The 18,615-nt window shown below is 47.3% G+C and overlaps 1 protein-coding gene across 1 annotated transcript; it reads left to right on the top strand.

The window, feature by feature from the left end:
• Positions 1 to 1,249: 1,249 nt before the first annotated feature.
• On the top strand, positions 1,250 to 18,077 carry serpine1 (serpin peptidase inhibitor, clade E (nexin, plasminogen activator inhibitor type 1), member 1). The gene is made up of 9 exons (XM_063048753.1): positions 1,250 to 1,406; positions 4,248 to 4,521; positions 7,377 to 7,610; positions 8,098 to 8,295; positions 11,073 to 11,271; positions 12,240 to 12,340; positions 13,314 to 13,400; positions 15,637 to 15,720; positions 17,141 to 18,077. The coding sequence occupies exons 2-9, from the start codon at positions 4,254 to 4,256 to the stop codon at positions 17,176 to 17,178; spliced, it is 1,209 nt and encodes a 402-aa protein (XP_062904823.1). The 5' UTR covers positions 1,250 to 1,406; positions 4,248 to 4,253; the 3' UTR covers positions 17,179 to 18,077.
• The last annotated feature ends 538 nt before the right edge of the window (positions 18,078 to 18,615 follow it).

Genomic DNA, 18,615 nt, shown 5'->3' on the forward strand with positions numbered 1-18,615 from the left:
TCCTCCAAGAGGACTCAGACTTGTGGTTTGCAGGCTTGCGTGCCTCAATGACCAGAGAGTGACGTTGGCTGGACTCAGGGCTTTATGCTTTGGCTCTTGGTAGGTTGACCCATGCCAAACAGGTCAAAGGGTAGAGGTCAGTGGTCCACCAGTCCTCCAGGTTTGGGGTTCAGCTCAGGGCTAACAACCCTGCCCTGACTGGTAAAACAAAACTTTTACAGAAACAGCAATGAAGAAACTTTCTACATCCAACATGCAAGAGAAAGTGAGACAAGTGAGAGAGAGAGAGTCAGGGAGGGCAAAGATGACAAACGTGTTGGAGAGAGTAAACAGGGAGATGACGGCATGTGAAAGGGAGTCAGGGGAGAGATGATGGATGTGTGAGAGAGAACTGGGAGGGCGCAGAGACGACAGGCGTGTGAGGGAGAGTCAGGTGTTATGCAGAGACAGACTGGTCCCCACCGGTACTGTACCCCAGTGTTATACAGTGACAGACCCATCCCCACCAGTACCGTACCCCAGTGTTATACAGTGACAGGCCCATCCCCATTGGTACCGTACCCAGTGTTATACAGTGACAGACCCATCCCCATTGGTACTGTACCCTGGTGTTATACAGTGACAGAACGGTCCCCACCAGTACTGTACCCCAGTGTTATACAGTGACAGAACCATACCGACTGGTACTATACCCCAGTGTTATACAGTGACAGACCCATCCCCACCAGAACTATACCCCAGTGTTATACAGTGACAGACCCATCCCCACCAGTACTGTACCCCGGTGTTATACAGTGACAGAACCATATCGACTGGTACTGTACCCCAGTGTTATACAGGGACAAACCCGTCCCCAGTGTCATACAGTGACAGACCCATCCCCACCAGTACTATACCCCAGTGTTATACAGTGACAGACCCATCCCCACCAGTACTATACCCCGGTGTTATACAGTGACAGACCCGTCCCCAGTGTTATACAGTGACAGACGCCAGATATATGTAACTTGCATTTGGTCTATATCACACCTTAGGGTCATATATCACTAAACATAAAATTTATGTTAGAGACTGGCGTGTCTGAAAGTTGGTTTTATTCGGATCGAGAGGAGAGGGCGCCGTGCGTGGAGCGGCAGTGAACGGGTTAACGGGGGATAACAGTGTTCCTAGTGATGTCGGTGTTGGGAAAGTCTCTGTATTTGCTTGTTTACAGTAACCAAGCGGGGGGCGGCTCCATTCGCGGGACCGGAGCCATTTACTCAGCAAACCAACTTCCGCCCGTCCACGGAGCATCATAAAAAGGGGCCCGAGCGAGCGAAAGCAAGACAGAGGAGGGTTGTAACCCAGCGGTGAAGGTTGACACGCTATCTGCTGCAGACATTACTGTGAGCACCGCGCACTGCCTGGTAAGTCACTACCTTACATGGGTAAGTCACCGCGTCGTCAGTCTCCGTTTCTCTCGCTCTGTGTGAATTGGTCTCTGTCTGTCAGCGTGGGCTTGTATAAACCTCACGTTGTGTTTGCTATGACTGTGCTTAACCCTAAGTTTCTTACAGATGTTTGCTGACCCGCTGAGCTCTTCCAGAAGCCCGTCTCACTCACTCTCACCCTCTCTCCCACTTTCTCTCTCACTCTCTCTTTCATTCTCTCTCTCCCACTCCGACTCTCTCACACACACCATGCTGGAGGAACTCAACAGGTCAGACAGCACCTACGGAGGGGAATAATCAGTCGACGTTTCGGGCTAATTTCCTGATGAAGGGTCTTGGCCAGGAATGTCGACTGTTTGTTCCCCTCTGTAGACGCTGCCTGACCCCTTGAGTACCTCCAGCATCGTGTGTCTGTCTGCGCGTGTCCGTGTGAGTGTATTGCTCTGAAATTGCAGCCTCTGCGGAATCTCTTGCGTGTGCCTTCCTCTGCACCTCACTCTGCATACACCTATCTGTTTCTATCTTTCTGTGTGTGCGTGTGAGTTCTGTATATTACGGCATCTCTCTACTAAATCTATGTACGCACGTCCAACCCCATTGGAGTCTATTAACTCATTCCAGAACTAATTCTGAATTGACCCCACTCAAGTCGTTAATAAGATTATTCTCCGTATTCACAGATTGTTTCTCTCTAGCCTGTGTGTGCAAGTTCTCTCTACTAGATCTAAGTACACAGTCTATACCCGTTTGAGTATATCATCTCTTTTCAGAATTTATTCGGCATTTACCCAACTTTCAACAAGTCCAGTCGTTTATGAGATTATGAGAGGTGGAAATTGGGTAGACAGGGTCTTTTTTCTTTCTTATTCAAAGGGTGACCCGGCTTAGTGGCATCAGTGCCGGACTTCAGGACGAAAGGTCCTGAGTTCGAATCCAGCCGGCTCCCCTGCACGTGTTCCACCCGTGCTGGGTTATGAGCTGGTGATCTCTTTGGAAACTCACCCGGCAGAAGGCAATGGCAAACCACTGCTGTAACTTGCCTCATACGTGGTTCCCCACTATGTCAGAGAGGCGTGGAGGGAAATCATGGCTAACCGGAGAAACTCCGGATGCAATGTACCTTTCCTTTTCCTATTCAAAGGGTAGAAATATCAAATATTAGATGACATGTATTTAAAATGAGAGGGGAAAAGACAAATGGCTTAATTCTGCTCCCATGTCTTATGGAAAAGTTGAAAGGAGGTGTGCAGGACAAGTTTTTTTACACAGAGCATGGTGGATGTAGGGAACAGGCTGCCAGAGAGATGCTGAGTTAAGACAGATGTGAATCTGAAGGTGATGGCATTATTCAGGAGGACCCAAAGTGCCTCACTGGAGTCAAGATGACAGTAACTAGCGGGATTGGGAAGTGTTGCGGGGAGATGGGGGAACTGGCGCTGCTGGCTAGATCTTGCTATGCACAGTCACATCAGCTGTTTCTCCTTGTGGGACAAGCAACCATAATACACCCCGTCTCTCTGCCGCATTCTCCCTCGTTGTTGCCCCAAACCATCTACTCCCCCCACCCCATCCTTCCCTTCTCAGATCAGAGACCATAGGAGATAGGAGCAGAACTAAGCCATTCAGCCCATCGAGTTTGCTCTGCCATTCCATCATGGTTGATTCATTATGCCACACAACCCCAATCTCCTGCCTTCTCCCTCTAAGCTATCAGCCTCTGCTTTACCCAATGACTTGGCCTCCACAGCCATCTGTAGCAATGAATTCCACAGATTCTCCACCCTTTTGCTAAAGAAATTCCTCCTCAACTCTGTCCTTGTGTTCTGAGGTTGTACCTTCTGGTCCTAGACTAACTATCTATAGGAAACATAATTTCCACATCAACCCTATCCAAACCTTTCAATACTTGATTGGTATCATTGAGATCCCCCCTCATTCTTCTAAACTCCAGCAAATGCAGGCCCAGAGCCATCAAACGTTCTCGTACATTAACCCTTTCATCACCTCTCCAACTGTCACACTTCTATCAAACATCCACTTCCCTCCATCTTGGGAGAGAGACCCCAGCTCTGACTTGGCCTAATTTGGAGTATTGTGTGCAGCTTTGGTCACCTACCACAGGAAAGATGTAAATAAGATTGAAAGAGTACAGAGAAAATTTACAAGGATGTTGCCAGGTCTGGAGGATCTGAGTTACAAGAAAAGGTTGAATAGGTTGAGACTGTATTCCTTGGAACATAGAAGGTTGAGGGAAGATTTGATAGAGGTGTACAAAATTATGGAACATGAGGGGAAACTTCTTCATTCAGGGGGTGGTGAGAATGTGGAATGACTGCCAGGGCAAGTGGTGCACACAATCTTAATTTCAATGTTGAAGAAATTTTGGATAGGTACATGAATGGTAGGCATATAGAGGGCTATGGTCCAGGTATAGATCGATGGGAGCAGGCAGTTTAAATGGCTTGGCATGGACTAGATGGGCCAAAGGGCCTGTTTCTGTGCTGTACTTCTCTATGACTTTATGAGCTTCTCCAGCTGAATGAATCTGCTAAACCATGCTGCACGGCCTCCCTCCCGGGACCTCTGCGCCCTCTCCGAGCTGTGCAGCTGCCATGAACGAACGGGCTGCGGTCTGCAGCAGACGTGCAGGGATGTGTCGGAGCTGGGTGGGGGGGGAGGGGTTGCTAGACAAAGTGGGAGGAGGGCTTGAAGGAAATGGTGCACAATGAATGTTATGTCTCTGCTGCTCTGCAACGTATGGAGAGACAGACAACCCAAGATCCATGGCGTCGTTTCACTATTCCTTTCCTTTTTCAGACTTCCATGGCCATGATGAGTGAATCCTTCCTGTGCCTAGCTATCCTGCTGGTTGCCGTGACGACTCCAGCCCTGACCGCGACCAGTGCCCAACTGGCTGAGCTCGGGAGCAACTTTGGGATCCGTGTCTTTCAGGAAGTCGTCAGGTCCTCCGGTGACCAGAACGTAGTCCTCTCCCCCCACGGCGTGGCGGCGCTGATGGGGATGGCGCAGCTGGGGGCGGCAGGGAACACGCTCCGCCAGCTCGAGGGCGTCATGCGGTACCGGCTGAATGGTGAGTCGAGGCTGGCGATAGGCGGCTACGGGTCATAGCGTGACAGTTGTCCCAGGGTTTCTCTAGCCTGCATCTGCCTCCCCTCTCCCTGGCTCTGGTCATCTGTTCCTCTCTCTCCTTCCCTCTCTCTCACACTCCCTCACTCCCTGTCCTTTCTGTGTGAACCTCCCTGCCAACTTCTTAGCCTGCTTCTGTGTCTGCCCTCCCGTCTCTCTCTGTGTCTGCTGCCCTCTCTCTCTGTCTGTCTCTCCCTCCATCTGTGTCTGACCCCCCGACCCCCCCCCTTTCTGCCCCTCACTCTCCCCTATTTATTCTACTTTGTTGTCTGTGTCTGTGTGTGTCCCTTTCTGTTCTATTGAGTTCCTCGGTCTCTTCCTCCTCCCAGGTATGTGTGTGTGTGTCTGCATGTGTAGTTATATTTTTTGCCACCTCTTTCTTCACCTTGCTCTGTCTGGCCCTTTTCCTCTCACTCACTCGCCCCTCCCTCTGCCTGATCAATTAGCAGGTTGGAATCATGGCTAATTCAGGTATTGGACCTGAGGACACCCCATGGGTGTGGGAGTCCTGAGTGTATTGTGTGTCAACAAGATTGTGATAGCCGGTGAGGTTGGATCAGTCACCGGGCTCACCCTGTATGTATGAGCGTGTACCTTCATCAGACACCAGCTGGTGTGAATGAACCTGCCTCTGGGTTTGGGAGGTCCTGCGGTGGAGATTAAGGTGTTGATTTCATCACATTTCTCCTTGATCGAGGAGGTTGTGGGCTTGAGGGCACAGACTGAACAGCCTGGCCTGCAGCTGAAGTGTGTTACTGCGGGAGTGCCACCCTGTCAGTACACCTCGTCTCTGGAATAAACAAAGGTTCCATTCTGGGTGGCGGGGAGGAGAAACGTCTTTACCAAAAGGAGGTAAGGGGGTTGGCTTGAGTTGTTCTCCAATCTTGGTAATCCATTTGCAAACGTTTTGTCACCATACGTGGGAACATCATCAGTGCGCTGTTCACTTGCGCTGTGTCCTCTGAATACTTGGCCTTTATATATACATATCAATCGGCTGATTGGTCGTCATTACGGAAACTCAGTTGTGGTGGGGGGGTCTCATCGCTGATTGGCTGCGTGGATTGTGGTCTGGAAATTTTCCTGCGTTGGCTTGAAAATAGGACGGAAGAATAAGAGAAAATCTGCAGTTGTGTGAAATCATAGCAACACACACACACACACACACACACACACACACACACACACACACACACACACACACAGTGCTGGAGGAACTCAGCAGGCCAGGCAGCGTCTATGGGGAAAGACTAAAGAGTCTACATTTTGGACTTAGACCCTTCTTTGGGACTGGAAATGCTTGTTTACAGTATTGTTTGCAGAAACCCACTCTTCTAGGAGTTCTCTTGCATGCCTCGTATTAGTTTGAGCTGTGAGTTTCACTGATGGCCAGTTGAATCTGTGCCCCTCTCAGTCTTCATGGTTAGAGACCTGTGAGTTGGTCACGCCACTTTACAGCCAGTTCATGGATCCCTGCGGACAGTTTTCTCCCAGTTTTGCCCCTCCCCTCCCAGTCTTGCCCTTCCCTCGGAGGGCACAGAGGGAGGAGGTGTGTTGATGGGTCGATGGGAATATACATAATTCCAAGTCCTTTCCTCGGCTGTGTTCTCAGAGCCTGGAATCTGCCACCTGCCTTTGGTCTAAGTGCCTCTGTAGCTAACTGGGAACCTCTACTGGCAAGAGCCAGTAATGCATATCAAACCAGCTCCGGGTGGAAATTGACGCAAAACAGATCGATGACACTCGCTAAATTGATTTATTTTTATCAGGTCTATTAAATGTTGCAATTGAACCCGCATCCGCCGCTTCCACTGGCAGCTCGTTCCACACTGGCACTCAAAGATCCCCTCGGGTGCACCCTTAACCTATGACCTCTAGTACTTGTCTCACCCAACCTCAGTGGAAAAAAGCGTGCTTGCATTTAGCCCACCTATACCCCGCATAATTTTACATACATCATCATCATCATTATGAGCCGTGTCGTATGACGTGGGTGATCATGATTGTCCTTGAGAAATTTTTCTGCTGAAGTGGCTTGCTATTGTCATCTTCTGGGCAGTGTCTTTACAAGACAGGTGACCCCAGCCACTGTCAATACTCTTCAAAGACTGTCTGCTTGGCATCAGTGGCAGCATAACCAGGACTTGTGATGAGAACCAGGTCCCATGGCTTCACGTGACCCTGATCGGGGTGGTGGGGGAGGCTAAGCAGGTTCTACACCTCGCCCAAGGGTGGCCTGCAGGTTAGCAGAGGGAAGGAGTGCCTTACACCTCCTTTAGAAGAGATGTATCTCCACCCTGCCATATGTATGTATGCATAGTTAGTCCGTAGATAATAGCCCATAGTTAAAAGGGAATGGACTTTAAAATGTCATCAGCTAGTGGATAGCTAGGTAGAAATGATTTTGATTTTCAAAAAACCGGTAATGTACAAGTGAGTGTGTGAGATTTACATCTGAATCTGTCTGAATATGTAAGATACAGAACAGGTAGCAGGATGGAGATACGTCTCTTTGGTGCTGTAGCAATAAAATAAATAATGAATAAAATTAAATATATGGTGACTCTGACAGGAAACAATAGTGACAAGGTGGCTGTTAGCAAGAGGAATTCTTCTCGGTGGCTGTGGGGCCGATGAAAACACAGTAGGAGAGTGACTGTGTCCGTATAGGTATGAGGTGTGGAGTGTAGGTGTGAAGTGACAGTGAATGGGGAGGGGGGGAATGAAGGGAGATGAGGGGCTGTGGAGAGTGGCTGATCCCTGATCAACTGAATCCTTTTTTTTTTCCTTTCTGGACAGATAATGGTGTGCCTCTGGCCCTGAGGCAGCTCCGTAAAGATCTCATTGCCAAGAGCAACCAGGATGCTGCCTACGTCGCCAGCTCTGTGTTCGTCCAGAGGGACATGCAGCTGCCAGCGGCCTACATGAAAAAGTACAGGAAGACATTCAACAGCTGGCCAAAGCAGCTCTTCTTCCAGGACAACGCAAAGGCCACCTACATCATCAACAAATGGGTGGAGGTGAAAACCCAAGGTGAGCCTCAGAGTCAAAGGTTTGGCACCCACAGGAATAATTGGGTCATTGTGTCCACACCACCCTAAAGTCCATCCCTAAGGAGTTTGTACGTTCTCTCCGTGGCCATGTGCGTTTCCTTCTGCTTTCCAAAGGCGTGCGGGTTAGTAGGTTCATTGGTCACATGGGTGTAATTGGACAGCATGGGCTCATTGGGCCAGAATGGCCTGTTACTGAGCTGCATCTCTTAAAAAAAAAAGTGAGATTAATTTAAAGCCACTGATTCCAAATTCAGCTTCAACAATGTCTGATACAACCTCCATGTAACATTCTAGACCCTATACTCAATACTTTGATTACGAAGACCAATACGCCAAACGCTCAACCTAATTATAATCGCAAACACGCAAATTGTAAAGTTATAAACATCTGTTGCGTTCCACCAGCATTTTGTGTGTGTTGCTTGAATCTAATTACAATTCTTTCTTTTGGTTTGATCCCCTCCCAGGAATGATACATGACTTTCTCCACCCAGGCTTGCTGGATCCTGCTCTGACCCGCATGGTTCTGCTCAATGCCATTTTCTTCAGGGGCCTGTGGAAGATGCCATTCCCCACCGAGGGCACACAGCTGCGCGAGTTCTACAAGGCAGATGGGACGAGGATTATGGTGCCCATGATGTCACAGATCGCCAAAGTGAATGCTGGTGAGTCAAAGGGTGCTGCTTGGTCCCTGAGGTGAAGGTGCCAGAGCATTACAAGTTCAACTGCTTCCCCTCTACCTGCCTTGATATTGGTTTGTTAGTGCCACACACTTACTCAAAAACAGATCACTCCATACGATAGTGCCTATTTAATAAACTAACGTCCCTTGGAGATGAACTACGACAGGGTGGGGGTTGATCCTGTTTGACACGCTCTCAAATCCAACAAAGTCAAATAATATATTCAATCTTTTATAAAGAAACTATCAAAACAAAACAATCTCAAAGTGTTGAAAACTAGTGAAACTAAAACCACGAGGCAACGAGATGGCGTAGCGGTTAGCAAAACCATTTACTGTACCAGCGACCTGGGTCCAATTCCCGCCGTTGCCTGTAAGGACTTTGTACATCCTCCCCGTGACCATGTGGGTTTCCTCCAGGCGCTCTGGTTTCCTCCCACAGGCCAAAGACGTACCGGTTGGTAGGTTAATTGACCATTGTAAATTGTCCTGTGATTAGGCTAGGGTTAAGTCGGGGATTGATGAGTGGCACAGCTTGAAGAGCCAGGAGGACCATGCTGTATCTCAATAAACATAATAATAAAACTAGTGATACAACAAAACAAACAATCTTAGTGTATTAAATGTACCAAATAAATTGAGTACATGCCAGGTGGGACATTATATTGCAGTTTGTACAAGAGGCCACATGTGGAGTTTTGTTGGTCGTCCTTCATGTGGAAAAGGTGCAGAGGAAATTTGCGGGGATGTTGCCAGGAGTTGAACTGAGTTATGGAGATAGTTTGAGCAAATCGGGACAGTTTCTAGAGTAGGTTGCATAGTTGGCACAACCTTGTGGGCTGAAGGGCCTGTAATGTGCTGTAACTTTCTATTTTCTATTTAAATAATAAAGCTGATTCTGATGGTTCAATTTGCATTGAAGGTCCTATTGCACGAATACCCTCCCTGTCTGTGGAATCCCATGGGCAGGGATTCTTGGAAGGGTTGTTGCTGCATCTGTGGGTGGAGTCTGACATGAGCTCAGGCAATGATTAATCCAGACAGCCCTGGCAGACAGGGATCTGCCCCATGACCCTTGCACCTTCTGTAGGTTGAGATTGAGATTGACTGTGTGCCCGGAATACCCTGTGCATCACCTGCACCCACAGCTGGCGCAGACAGTAAAATCATTATAAGAGGTTCTGTTAAAGAGAAAGTGCGCACCCCCCTTGTTTACAATGCAAAGACCATTCAGCCCATCTGATTCATGTTGTTATCCCTCCTTCTGACTGACTACTACCACGTTCTTGTTCTGCGAGAGTGACTGCTCTGCAAAAGTGTTCTTTTTTTAAAAAAAGGTATGAACTGATTCTATTTGGAAGTTCGAATTTGAAGGCAGAACACAGGGTTAATAGCAGGATTGGGGCCGGCGCCCATTGATCATTAAAGTTGCTGCGCAAGTTGGCAGAATAGTTAAGAAGGTGAATGGTGTGTTGGTCTTTATTAGTCATGGTATTGAGTTCAAGCACCGTGAGGTAATGTTACAAATCTGTAAAACGCTTGTTAGATCATAAATGGGATATTGTCTTCAGTGTGATCGAGTCATTATAAAAAGGATGTGAAAGCTTTGGGAGGGTGCAGAGGAGATTTACCAGGATGCTACTTGGATTAGAGAGCACGTCGGAGGACAGGTTGAGCCAGCTAGAGCTTTTCTCTTTGGAGCGAAGGAAAATGAGAGGTGACTTGATAGAGATGTACAAGATGATAAGAGACACAGACTGGGTAGACAGCCAGAGGCTTCTTCCCAGTGTGGAAACAGCTAATACAAAGAAAGGGGGCAAAATTTTAAGGTGAGTGGAGGAAGATATAGGGAGGATATAAAAGGTAAGATTTTTACATGGAGTGGTGGGCACGTGGAACACCCTGCCAGGCATGGTGGCAGAAGCAGATACTTTAGGGGTGTTTAAGAAACACTTAGACACAAGATATTCTGCAGATGATGGAAACATACACAAAATGCCGGATGAAGGGTGAAGGGTCTTGGCCTGAAACGTCAAATGATTATTGAGTTTCATGGATGCTGCCTGATCTGCTGAGTTCCTCCACCATTTTGTGTGCATAACTCTTAGATAGGCACATGGATGATGAAAAAATGGAGGCCTACGTAGGAGGGAGGGATTAGATTGATCTCGGAGTAGGTTGAAAGGTTAGCATTATGTTGTGTGCTGCGGTGTTATGTTTTCTAAAAAACTCTTTGACACATGCCATGATGTTTCCAAGACCCAAACTAATGTAAAAAATTCCATGTGTGTCCCTCAGTGATGCTGCGGAACGAGAGCTTTTCGAAGTGAAGGCTCCGGTAAAAGATTGACAGTTTAGCAGCCAACTTTTGCCCAGCAGGGTTTCAACCTCAAATGTTTCCAAGATCTCTCCTGTCACACATGTCCATAAGTCGGTTTATTACCGTCACATGTACCAAGGTGCAGTGGGTAAAACTTGTTTTGCATACCGTCTCTACCAGGGTTCCCAGCCTGGGATCCACAGACCCCTGGGTAGATGATAGGGCTCTGTGGCATGGAGAAGGCTGGGGGCCCCTGGTCTGTATAGGTTACTTCATTACAACAGTGCATTGAGGTAGCACAAGGGAAAGCGATAACAGAGTGCAGAATAGAGGGTGACATGGTAGCATAACCAATGGCAAAGAGACGCTCTGCCTGGCTTGAGATATGAGTTGTATGATTGACAGGCCCGAAAACCAATGGTATTGCTTTGTTCATCCAGGTGAGTTTGTGACTCCCAGTGGCATGGACTACGATGTCATCGAGCTGCCCTATCATGACGAGACGTTCAGCATGTACATTGCCGCCCCGTACCAGAAGAGAGACCCGCTGTCCTCCCTCACTAACGTCGTCGACATCCAGCTGGTCAACGAGTGGAAGATGAAAATGCACCTTGTCAAACGCCAGGTTGCCCTGCCCAAGTAAGTGAGAGAGTATGGAGGGTGGAACAGTGGTCCGCAATCCATTCAAAGTTCAAAGTAAATTTATCATCTAAGTGCATTCATGTCACCAGATACAATCCTGACATTCATTTTCATGCCGGAGTAATCAATAAATCCAGTATAGAATAATAACCAGAATAGTCAATGACAGACTGGACCAATTTGGGCGCTCAACCAGTGTGCAAAAGTCAACAAACTGTGCAAATGCTAAATAAATAAATCAACAAACAAACAAACAAACAATCATGTATCTAATAGCCTCTTCAATGCTACTATCATATCTGCCTCCACCACTACTCTTGGAACAAGGCACCTACCAGTCTTTGCAAAGCAAGAAACCTTACCCCACTCGTCTTCTTTAAGTGTCCCCCCTTTTGCCTTAAATGCCTGTCCTCTCATCAACCTCCCGTTTAAATATACCCAATGACTTGGGCCCCAAAGCCACATGCGGCAATGAGTTCCACAGATTAACCTATCTCTAGCTAAAAAAATTCCTCCTGTATCTGTCTCCTTCCAATTTGAGATTGTGCTGACTGGTCCTAGACTCCCCAACCACAGGAAACATCCCCTCCACACCCACTCTGTCTCGTCCTTTCAATATTCTAAACACAAACGAGTCTGCAGGTGCTGGAAATCCAAAGCAACACGCACAAAATGCTGGAGGAACTCAGCAGGTCAGGCAGCATCTACAGAGATGAATAAACAGTCGACATTTCAGACCGAGACCCTTCTTCAGGACTGCTTTCAATATTCAATAGGTTTCAGTGAGACCCACCCTTAAATCCTCTCACCCATAGCCATCAGATGCTCCTCATACATTAACCCTTTCATTTCTGGAATTATTCTCGTGCATCTCCTCTGGACCCCTTCAATGCCTGCACATCCTTTCTTAGATAGGGGCCCCAAAACTGCTCACAATGTTAATGTTTTTGTCTTTTTCTTGGCAGATTTTCCCTGGAGACAGAGATCAATCTGGAAAAGCCACTGGAAAACATGGGAATAAAGGATATGTTTAAAAGTGCAGAGGCAAACTTCAGTAACATGAGCAGTAAGTATCACTTCACAGCATCCTTTCCTCAATGTCCGTCCAAGAGTTCTCCCGCATTTGGAGGGAGGGTTGGAGAGGATCTAGTGGGGACAGAATTAGTTTGGGAAACATGATTTGTGACTGATTTATTCTGGGTTTGTTCACTACCATCAGCTGATCTAGGTTAGGCAACTCACTCCGCAACTCTTAGTTAATCAACACTCGCACTTCGTTGTCTCTCTGCACAAATAACAACGTAGCTATGATACTTCTGATAATTGCCCCCCCTCACCATTCTCCATTCCTATTTCCCTCTCTTACCTGCCCATCTTCCCTCCCTGATGCTCCTCCCCTTCCCTTTATTCCATGGTCTTCTACCCTCTCCTATCAGACTCCCCATTCTCCAGCCCTTTATCTTTTTCACCAATCAACTTCCCAGCTCTTTACTTCACCCCACCCCCTCTCCCGGTTTCACCAATCACCTGCCACCTTGTTCTTCTTCTACCCTCCCTCCCCCCAACCTTCTTACTCTGTCTTCTCATTGTCTCAGCCCAAACCGTCGACTCTTTAACTCTGTTCCGTAGATGCTGCCTGGCCTGCTGAGTTCCTCCAGCATTTTGTGTGTGTGACCATGATGACCCTGGGCCAATAATTTAAAACATGAATTCAACTGCTCCCTCTGTACCAATACACACTCAGACCACTTCTCCAATTTATAACGCTGCAGTAGGGGATCTCCCACTGGCCAAACGATTGACCATTCCTCTCCCAGCCGCTGGCAAGAGGTGTCAACTGCTTATTCCTTCCACAGATGCTGTCCAACCTGCTGAGTTCACCCAGCGTGTTATACTGTATGTGTTACTCTGGATTTCCAATGTCTGCTGAATCCCTTGTGTTTTCTGGGGTAAAATGTTCTCCAGTTCCACAGCGGAGGGTGGGGACAGTCCCTGTGCTGGTGGACTAGTAATTCTACCTCCTTTCTCTGTTGCCACAGAAACCAATAAGCTCTTTGTGGCTCAAGCTCTACAGAAGGTGAAGATCGAAGCAAACGAGAGTGGAACCAAGGCATCTGCAGCCACTGGTGAGTCTTCCTGCCCTCACTGGGCCCTGTGCTCGTCTGAGATCTTCCTGATAGTCAGCTGTGTTAGACATTGCAAAGAAAAACCACAGGCATAGATCATCCGACTGCTATATAACAGTAAGGACATGTGAATGGAGGGTGTGCTGCCAGAGGCAGATACGTTAGGAGACTCTTGGATAACCACATGGGTGATAGAAAAATGGAGGGCTGTATAAGAGGGAAGGGATAGATTGATCTTGTGGGCTGAAGGGCCTGTTTCTGTGCTGTACTGTTCAGATCTATGCTGTCTAGTCCAAAGGAGGTCAAGTCACTGAATGTATCTAAAGGAGAGATTGATAGGTTCTTGATTAGTAAGAATGTCAAAGGTTACGGGGAGAAGACAGGAGAATGGTGTTGAGAGGAATAATAAATCGGCCATGATGGAATGGTGGAACAGACTCGATGGGCCAAATGGCCTAGTTCTGCTCCTATGTCTTATAGTCTAAGTTCTTGTGTCTATGATTTACTACTACTTGATATGTCTAAGTTCTTGCTTTTTTACAACCTCTGGAGGAAAAAAAAGACAGCCCGCACCCAATACCTTGGGCTTTCACAGCTAAAACAAATTGGTTGATGAGGAGTTGGGGGTTGGAGGAGAGGGAATAGCCAAAAAGCAAGAAGGCTGTGCAGTTTTAGACAAGGAATGTTTGACAGCTCGGCGCATGGTTGAGGCCAGCCCGTAACACCAGAACTGTGCACACACAAAGAATCCTTAGAGATATTGAAATGCAGTTAGCAAATTGCCAGCAATAAAGCCTGCAGGCACTCAATAGCTACAATTGTTCGGTTTTGAAATCACGAGCTGCAAGAAAGGCTTTACACGTCCACTCCGCGAGCTGCCCTGAGGCCAGAATGTACAATTAAAGCCAACTGCTTAGGCAGCTGCCACCACACCTCTTCAGGACAGATTGCTTTGAGGCTCATTGGTGGCTTCACAGCTGGCCAGGGGGGTAAAGAAGGTGTAAGACATTCCTGTCTTTGTAAGTGGAGGCATTTGAGTTCAAGAATTGGGAAGGCACATTGCAGCTTTATAAAACTTGGGCTAGGCGGCGTCTGGGGTACTGAATTCAATTCTGATTCAGGTGCAGTTTTATTTATCACGTACATCGAGACATACAGCGAAATGCACCGTTTACTCTAACGACCAACACGATGCAAGGGCATGCCGAGGCAGCCTGCGAATGCCACCATACATTCCAGCACCAGCGTATCATGCCCGCAATGCTCGGCAGAACAACGTAGAACACAACGAAACAGAACGTACCAAGCAGCAGCAGCGAAACAAGCCCTGCTCCTCCCTCCCAGCCACCCACATACACATACACGGCCCTCTTACCCCAGGATTGGCCATCTTTGGTGTCCAGTCTCCAGCAGAACTTATGGATTCGCAGATACTGGGCCTCAGCTTCCCCAGCGGACTTGCACAGATTCTCAGAAGTGTGGCTGCGGCTAGCGGGTCTGAATTGGACCCTGGATCAGCCTTCAGGCTTCAATCCGGAGTGGGATTCTTGAATGCAATGCTGGGTGGGTGGTGGAGACAAATATGATACAGGCATTTAAAAGGCTTTCAGATGGGCAGAACAATGAGTAGGGAATGGAGGAATATGTGTAGGCTTAAGTGATTAGCTTAGTTCAGTGTTTAAAGTGTGTGACACAACTGGAGTTTAGAAGAATGGGGTGGGGGGAATCTCATTGAAATCTATGGAATATTGAAAGGCCTAGATAGAATGAACATGGAGGGGATATTTCCAGTTGTGGGAGAGTGTAGGACCAGAGGGCTTAGCCAAAGGCTAAGCCAGCGTTTATTCAGCCAGAAGTCGATGAATCTGTGAAATTCCTTACCACAGGCAGCAGTGGAGGCCAAGTCATTGGGTGTATTTCATGTGGACGTTGATAGGTTCTTGATTAGTAAGGTGTCAAAGGTATCAAGAGAGAAGGCAGGAGAATGGGGTTGAGAGGGATAATAAATCAGCTATGAATGAATGGCAGAGCAGACTTGATGGGCCGAAAGGCCTAATTCTGCTCCTATGTCTTGGGGGTCTTAAAACATCCTGACCCTGTGCTATTCTTTGTATTTTATCTAGCTCACCTTATTAAACGTGATATAACAAGAATCTATCTCGGCAGGAAAGCGCAGTGTAGATGCAGATATATCTGTGATGATTTGATGACCGTGATTATTATTTTAATTTTGCAGCTGCCATTATATATGAGCGAATGGCCCCACTTGAAGTCGCGTTCGACAGACCCTTCCTGTTCTTGATCCGGCACAACCCCACAGGTAAGAACTTGCCTCTGCCTGATCAGTAGAAGCTCTGTTTAGCCTGCAAGCTTTTCTTGATTTAGAGACGCAGCACAGTAACAGCCCTTTGAGCCACACTGCCCCAACTGACCCCAAGCAACCCCAATTAATGACAGTGTAATCTGGGGACAATTTGCAAAGACCTATTAACCTATCCGGTACACCTTCGGATTGTGGGGGAGAAGGTACAATCTCCTTTCAGGCAGCGGCAGGAACTGAACCCGAGTCGCTGGATCTGTAAAGCATTGTATCAACCACTACGCTACTGTGCCGCCCTTGACGTGAAAGGAAACTGGACCCTTTTATGTTCCAGTTGAGTTAAAAATTTGCTTTCCCTCTCTTTAATACAGATGTTTTTTTTCTAGACTTTTATAATTATTTTGTAATTAGAATTCTAATTAAGTGCCAACTGCACGCTCTACCCCTTTCTGCTCATCGAGACCCATCTGCCGCTACTTCTTCTTCTTGTTCTGAAGCCCATCACCTCTACAGGGGCATACGCCGCTGACAGTGGCCCACCAGAGTCTTCAGTCCCAGCTATTCCTCCAAGCTGCTGCCGGGTGTAGCCCATCTTCTTGGTGTATTCTCCTTCTCCCAGGGATGAGGTCTTTGGAGCTTCCATTAACGTTTGTGTAGCTCTGGGTTTTCATGGGATGGGGTTGCTAGCTCCAGGCCCAACCCTCCTCCTCCTCCTCCTCCTCCTTTCGCAGCTGGGCTTGGACAGGCCCCGCTGTTTGAACTCATTTCAATCAGATTTATTATCACTGACATAAGCCATGAAATTTGTTGTACAGTGCAATGCATAAATACCTTACAAATTAAAATAAGAAATATACATAAGACGGATAAATAAGTAGTGTAAAAATAGTGAGGTAGTGTTTATGGGCTCATTGTCCGTTCAGAAATCTTTTGGCAGAGGGGAAGAAGCTGTCCCTCAAATGTTGCACGTGTGTGCGTCTGCAGGCTGGTGTACCTCCTCTCTGATGGTAGTAATGAGAAAAGGGTATGTCCTGGGTGGTGGGGGGCCGGGGGGGGGGTCCTTAATGATGGATGCCACCTTTTTTGAGGCATCGCCGTGTGAAGCTTTCCGTCTGGTGGGAGGCTGGTACCGCTGACAGAGCTGGCTGAGTCGAAACCCTCTGCAGCTTTATTCCGATCCCGTGTATTGGCCCCGTCATACCAAGGGGCGATGCAAGCAGAAGGGGTGCGTCCCCACCCCCAGTGAGGAACAGAGCAATCCTTGAACATCCAGTCTGTCTCCGCTGTGCTTGAAGTCCAAGGCTGGGTGGAAGGGATGTGTGAGTGAGAGCAGAAGGGGAAATGACAGCAAAAAGACAAAATCAACATGAAAATTGAGAAGATGGATTTGATATTAACAATCTCCCATTTTGTATTATAGGCACCATTTTATTTATGGGGCAAGTTATGGAACCCTAGAACTACCACCGTGTAAAGACAATACTCATACCATATCTGGAAAGCTATAGAGAAGATTGCAATTAAACTGGCAATTAAGCTGCCATTAGCAAAATTACTCTGGATGTTATCATTGCTGAGAAAGCCTGGATGCGTTTCACGTGGCCCTCAAGCCTTCCATCGCAGCACAGCAAGCCGCCGTCCAAACGCCACCTCTCAAAGTATTTGCTGTTTCCTTTTGAAAGGCGCCCCGCCACCTTTTGCTATTGTGAAGGCCGCTTGCCAGTGAGCCGTTGACTCTCTCCCTCAGCGTCGCTAGAAGTATACTAGAACATTCCAGATTTAATGGCACTTGAGAACCTGTGTATTATGTGTGTGCGTGAGTGTGTGTGTATGGGGGAGGAGGCAGGCTGTAGTTTCAGGTGATCTCCAGGGACTAGTTGTCCTACTTGCCTTTTGTGAATGGGTAATAAATCCCATCTTCTCCCTTATTTATTTGTATGTATCTATACTGAACCTTGCACTGTTGCCTTCCAAAAATGTGTTTGAACATATGAAAGTTATAGTTTAGTTTAATATATTTTTTGCGCTTTATGTAATTTATTTCTCTGATCTTGGAAGCTTTGTAATTAGTAAAATAGAAAGTATATTGATTCGTCGTTTGTGATCGATATTCTATGTGGCGTAACTTTCTGAATAGGTGCACGAAGGTAGCATTGCAGCACTGAGCTCACAGTGAACCCGTTCTGGGAACATAGACATGTGGGCCATTCAGCCCCTTGACCCTATTCTGACATTTATGTAGATCACGGGTTACAAACATGAGAGAGTCTGCAGATGTTGGAAATCCAAAGCAACACACACAAAACGCTGAGTGGAACTCAGGCAGGTCAGGCAGCATCTATGGATGGAAGAGAACACATATGAAGGTGAAGAGTCTCGACCCTACATGTTGACTGCCCCCTTCCCTCCATAGATGCTGCCTAACCTGCTGAGTTCTTCCAGTGCTTTGAGTATTGGCCAAGAATCTAACCTGCTGAGTTCTTCCAGTGCTTTGTGTATTGGCCAAGAATCTTGATCAACATCCACATTTCTATCTGAAGAAAAAGAATTCTGTCCACCAGCTCCCTCCATTTATCGTAAACACCTCAATTTGATTAACACCCCTGTACTCTTCATCCCTTGCCAAGAGCAGCCATGGTCATGAGACCATATCGCCTACGACATAGGACACAGCATATGATGATGATGCTGACTCTTCATCCCTTCAGGATATTGGGACATACCAGTTCCACACATTAAACCAACAGAATCAAGGCAGGTAAAGATGCAAGGGGGAGTATTTTAAAATCTAGATTACTATTCCAGAAGAGAAATTCTATGGAGAGCTTATTAAAGTCTGCATCAGTGAAAAAGAAACAACAAACCTTGCACTCCTTATCTTCCAGGATCATGTCT

The sequence above is a fragment of the Mobula hypostoma genome, chromosome 5 (genome assembly GCF_963921235.1).
Source record: "Mobula hypostoma chromosome 5, sMobHyp1.1, whole genome shotgun sequence".
Classification (NCBI taxonomy): Eukaryota; Metazoa; Chordata; class Chondrichthyes; order Myliobatiformes; family Myliobatidae; genus Mobula; species Mobula hypostoma.

Excerpts from the sequence above, each read along its gene's own strand:
- serpine1 (XM_063048753.1), top strand. The coding sequence starts at position 4,254 with ATGGCCATGATGAGTGAATCCTTCCTGTGCCTAGCTATCCTGCTGGTT. Across the intron at positions 7,611-8,097 it reads GGTGGAGGTGAAAACCCAAG|GAATGATACATGACTTTCTC; the intron begins GTGAGCCTCAGA and ends ATCCCCTCCCAG. Across the intron at positions 13,401-15,636 it reads CAAGGCATCTGCAGCCACTG|CTGCCATTATATATGAGCGA; the intron begins GTGAGTCTTCCT and ends TTAATTTTGCAG.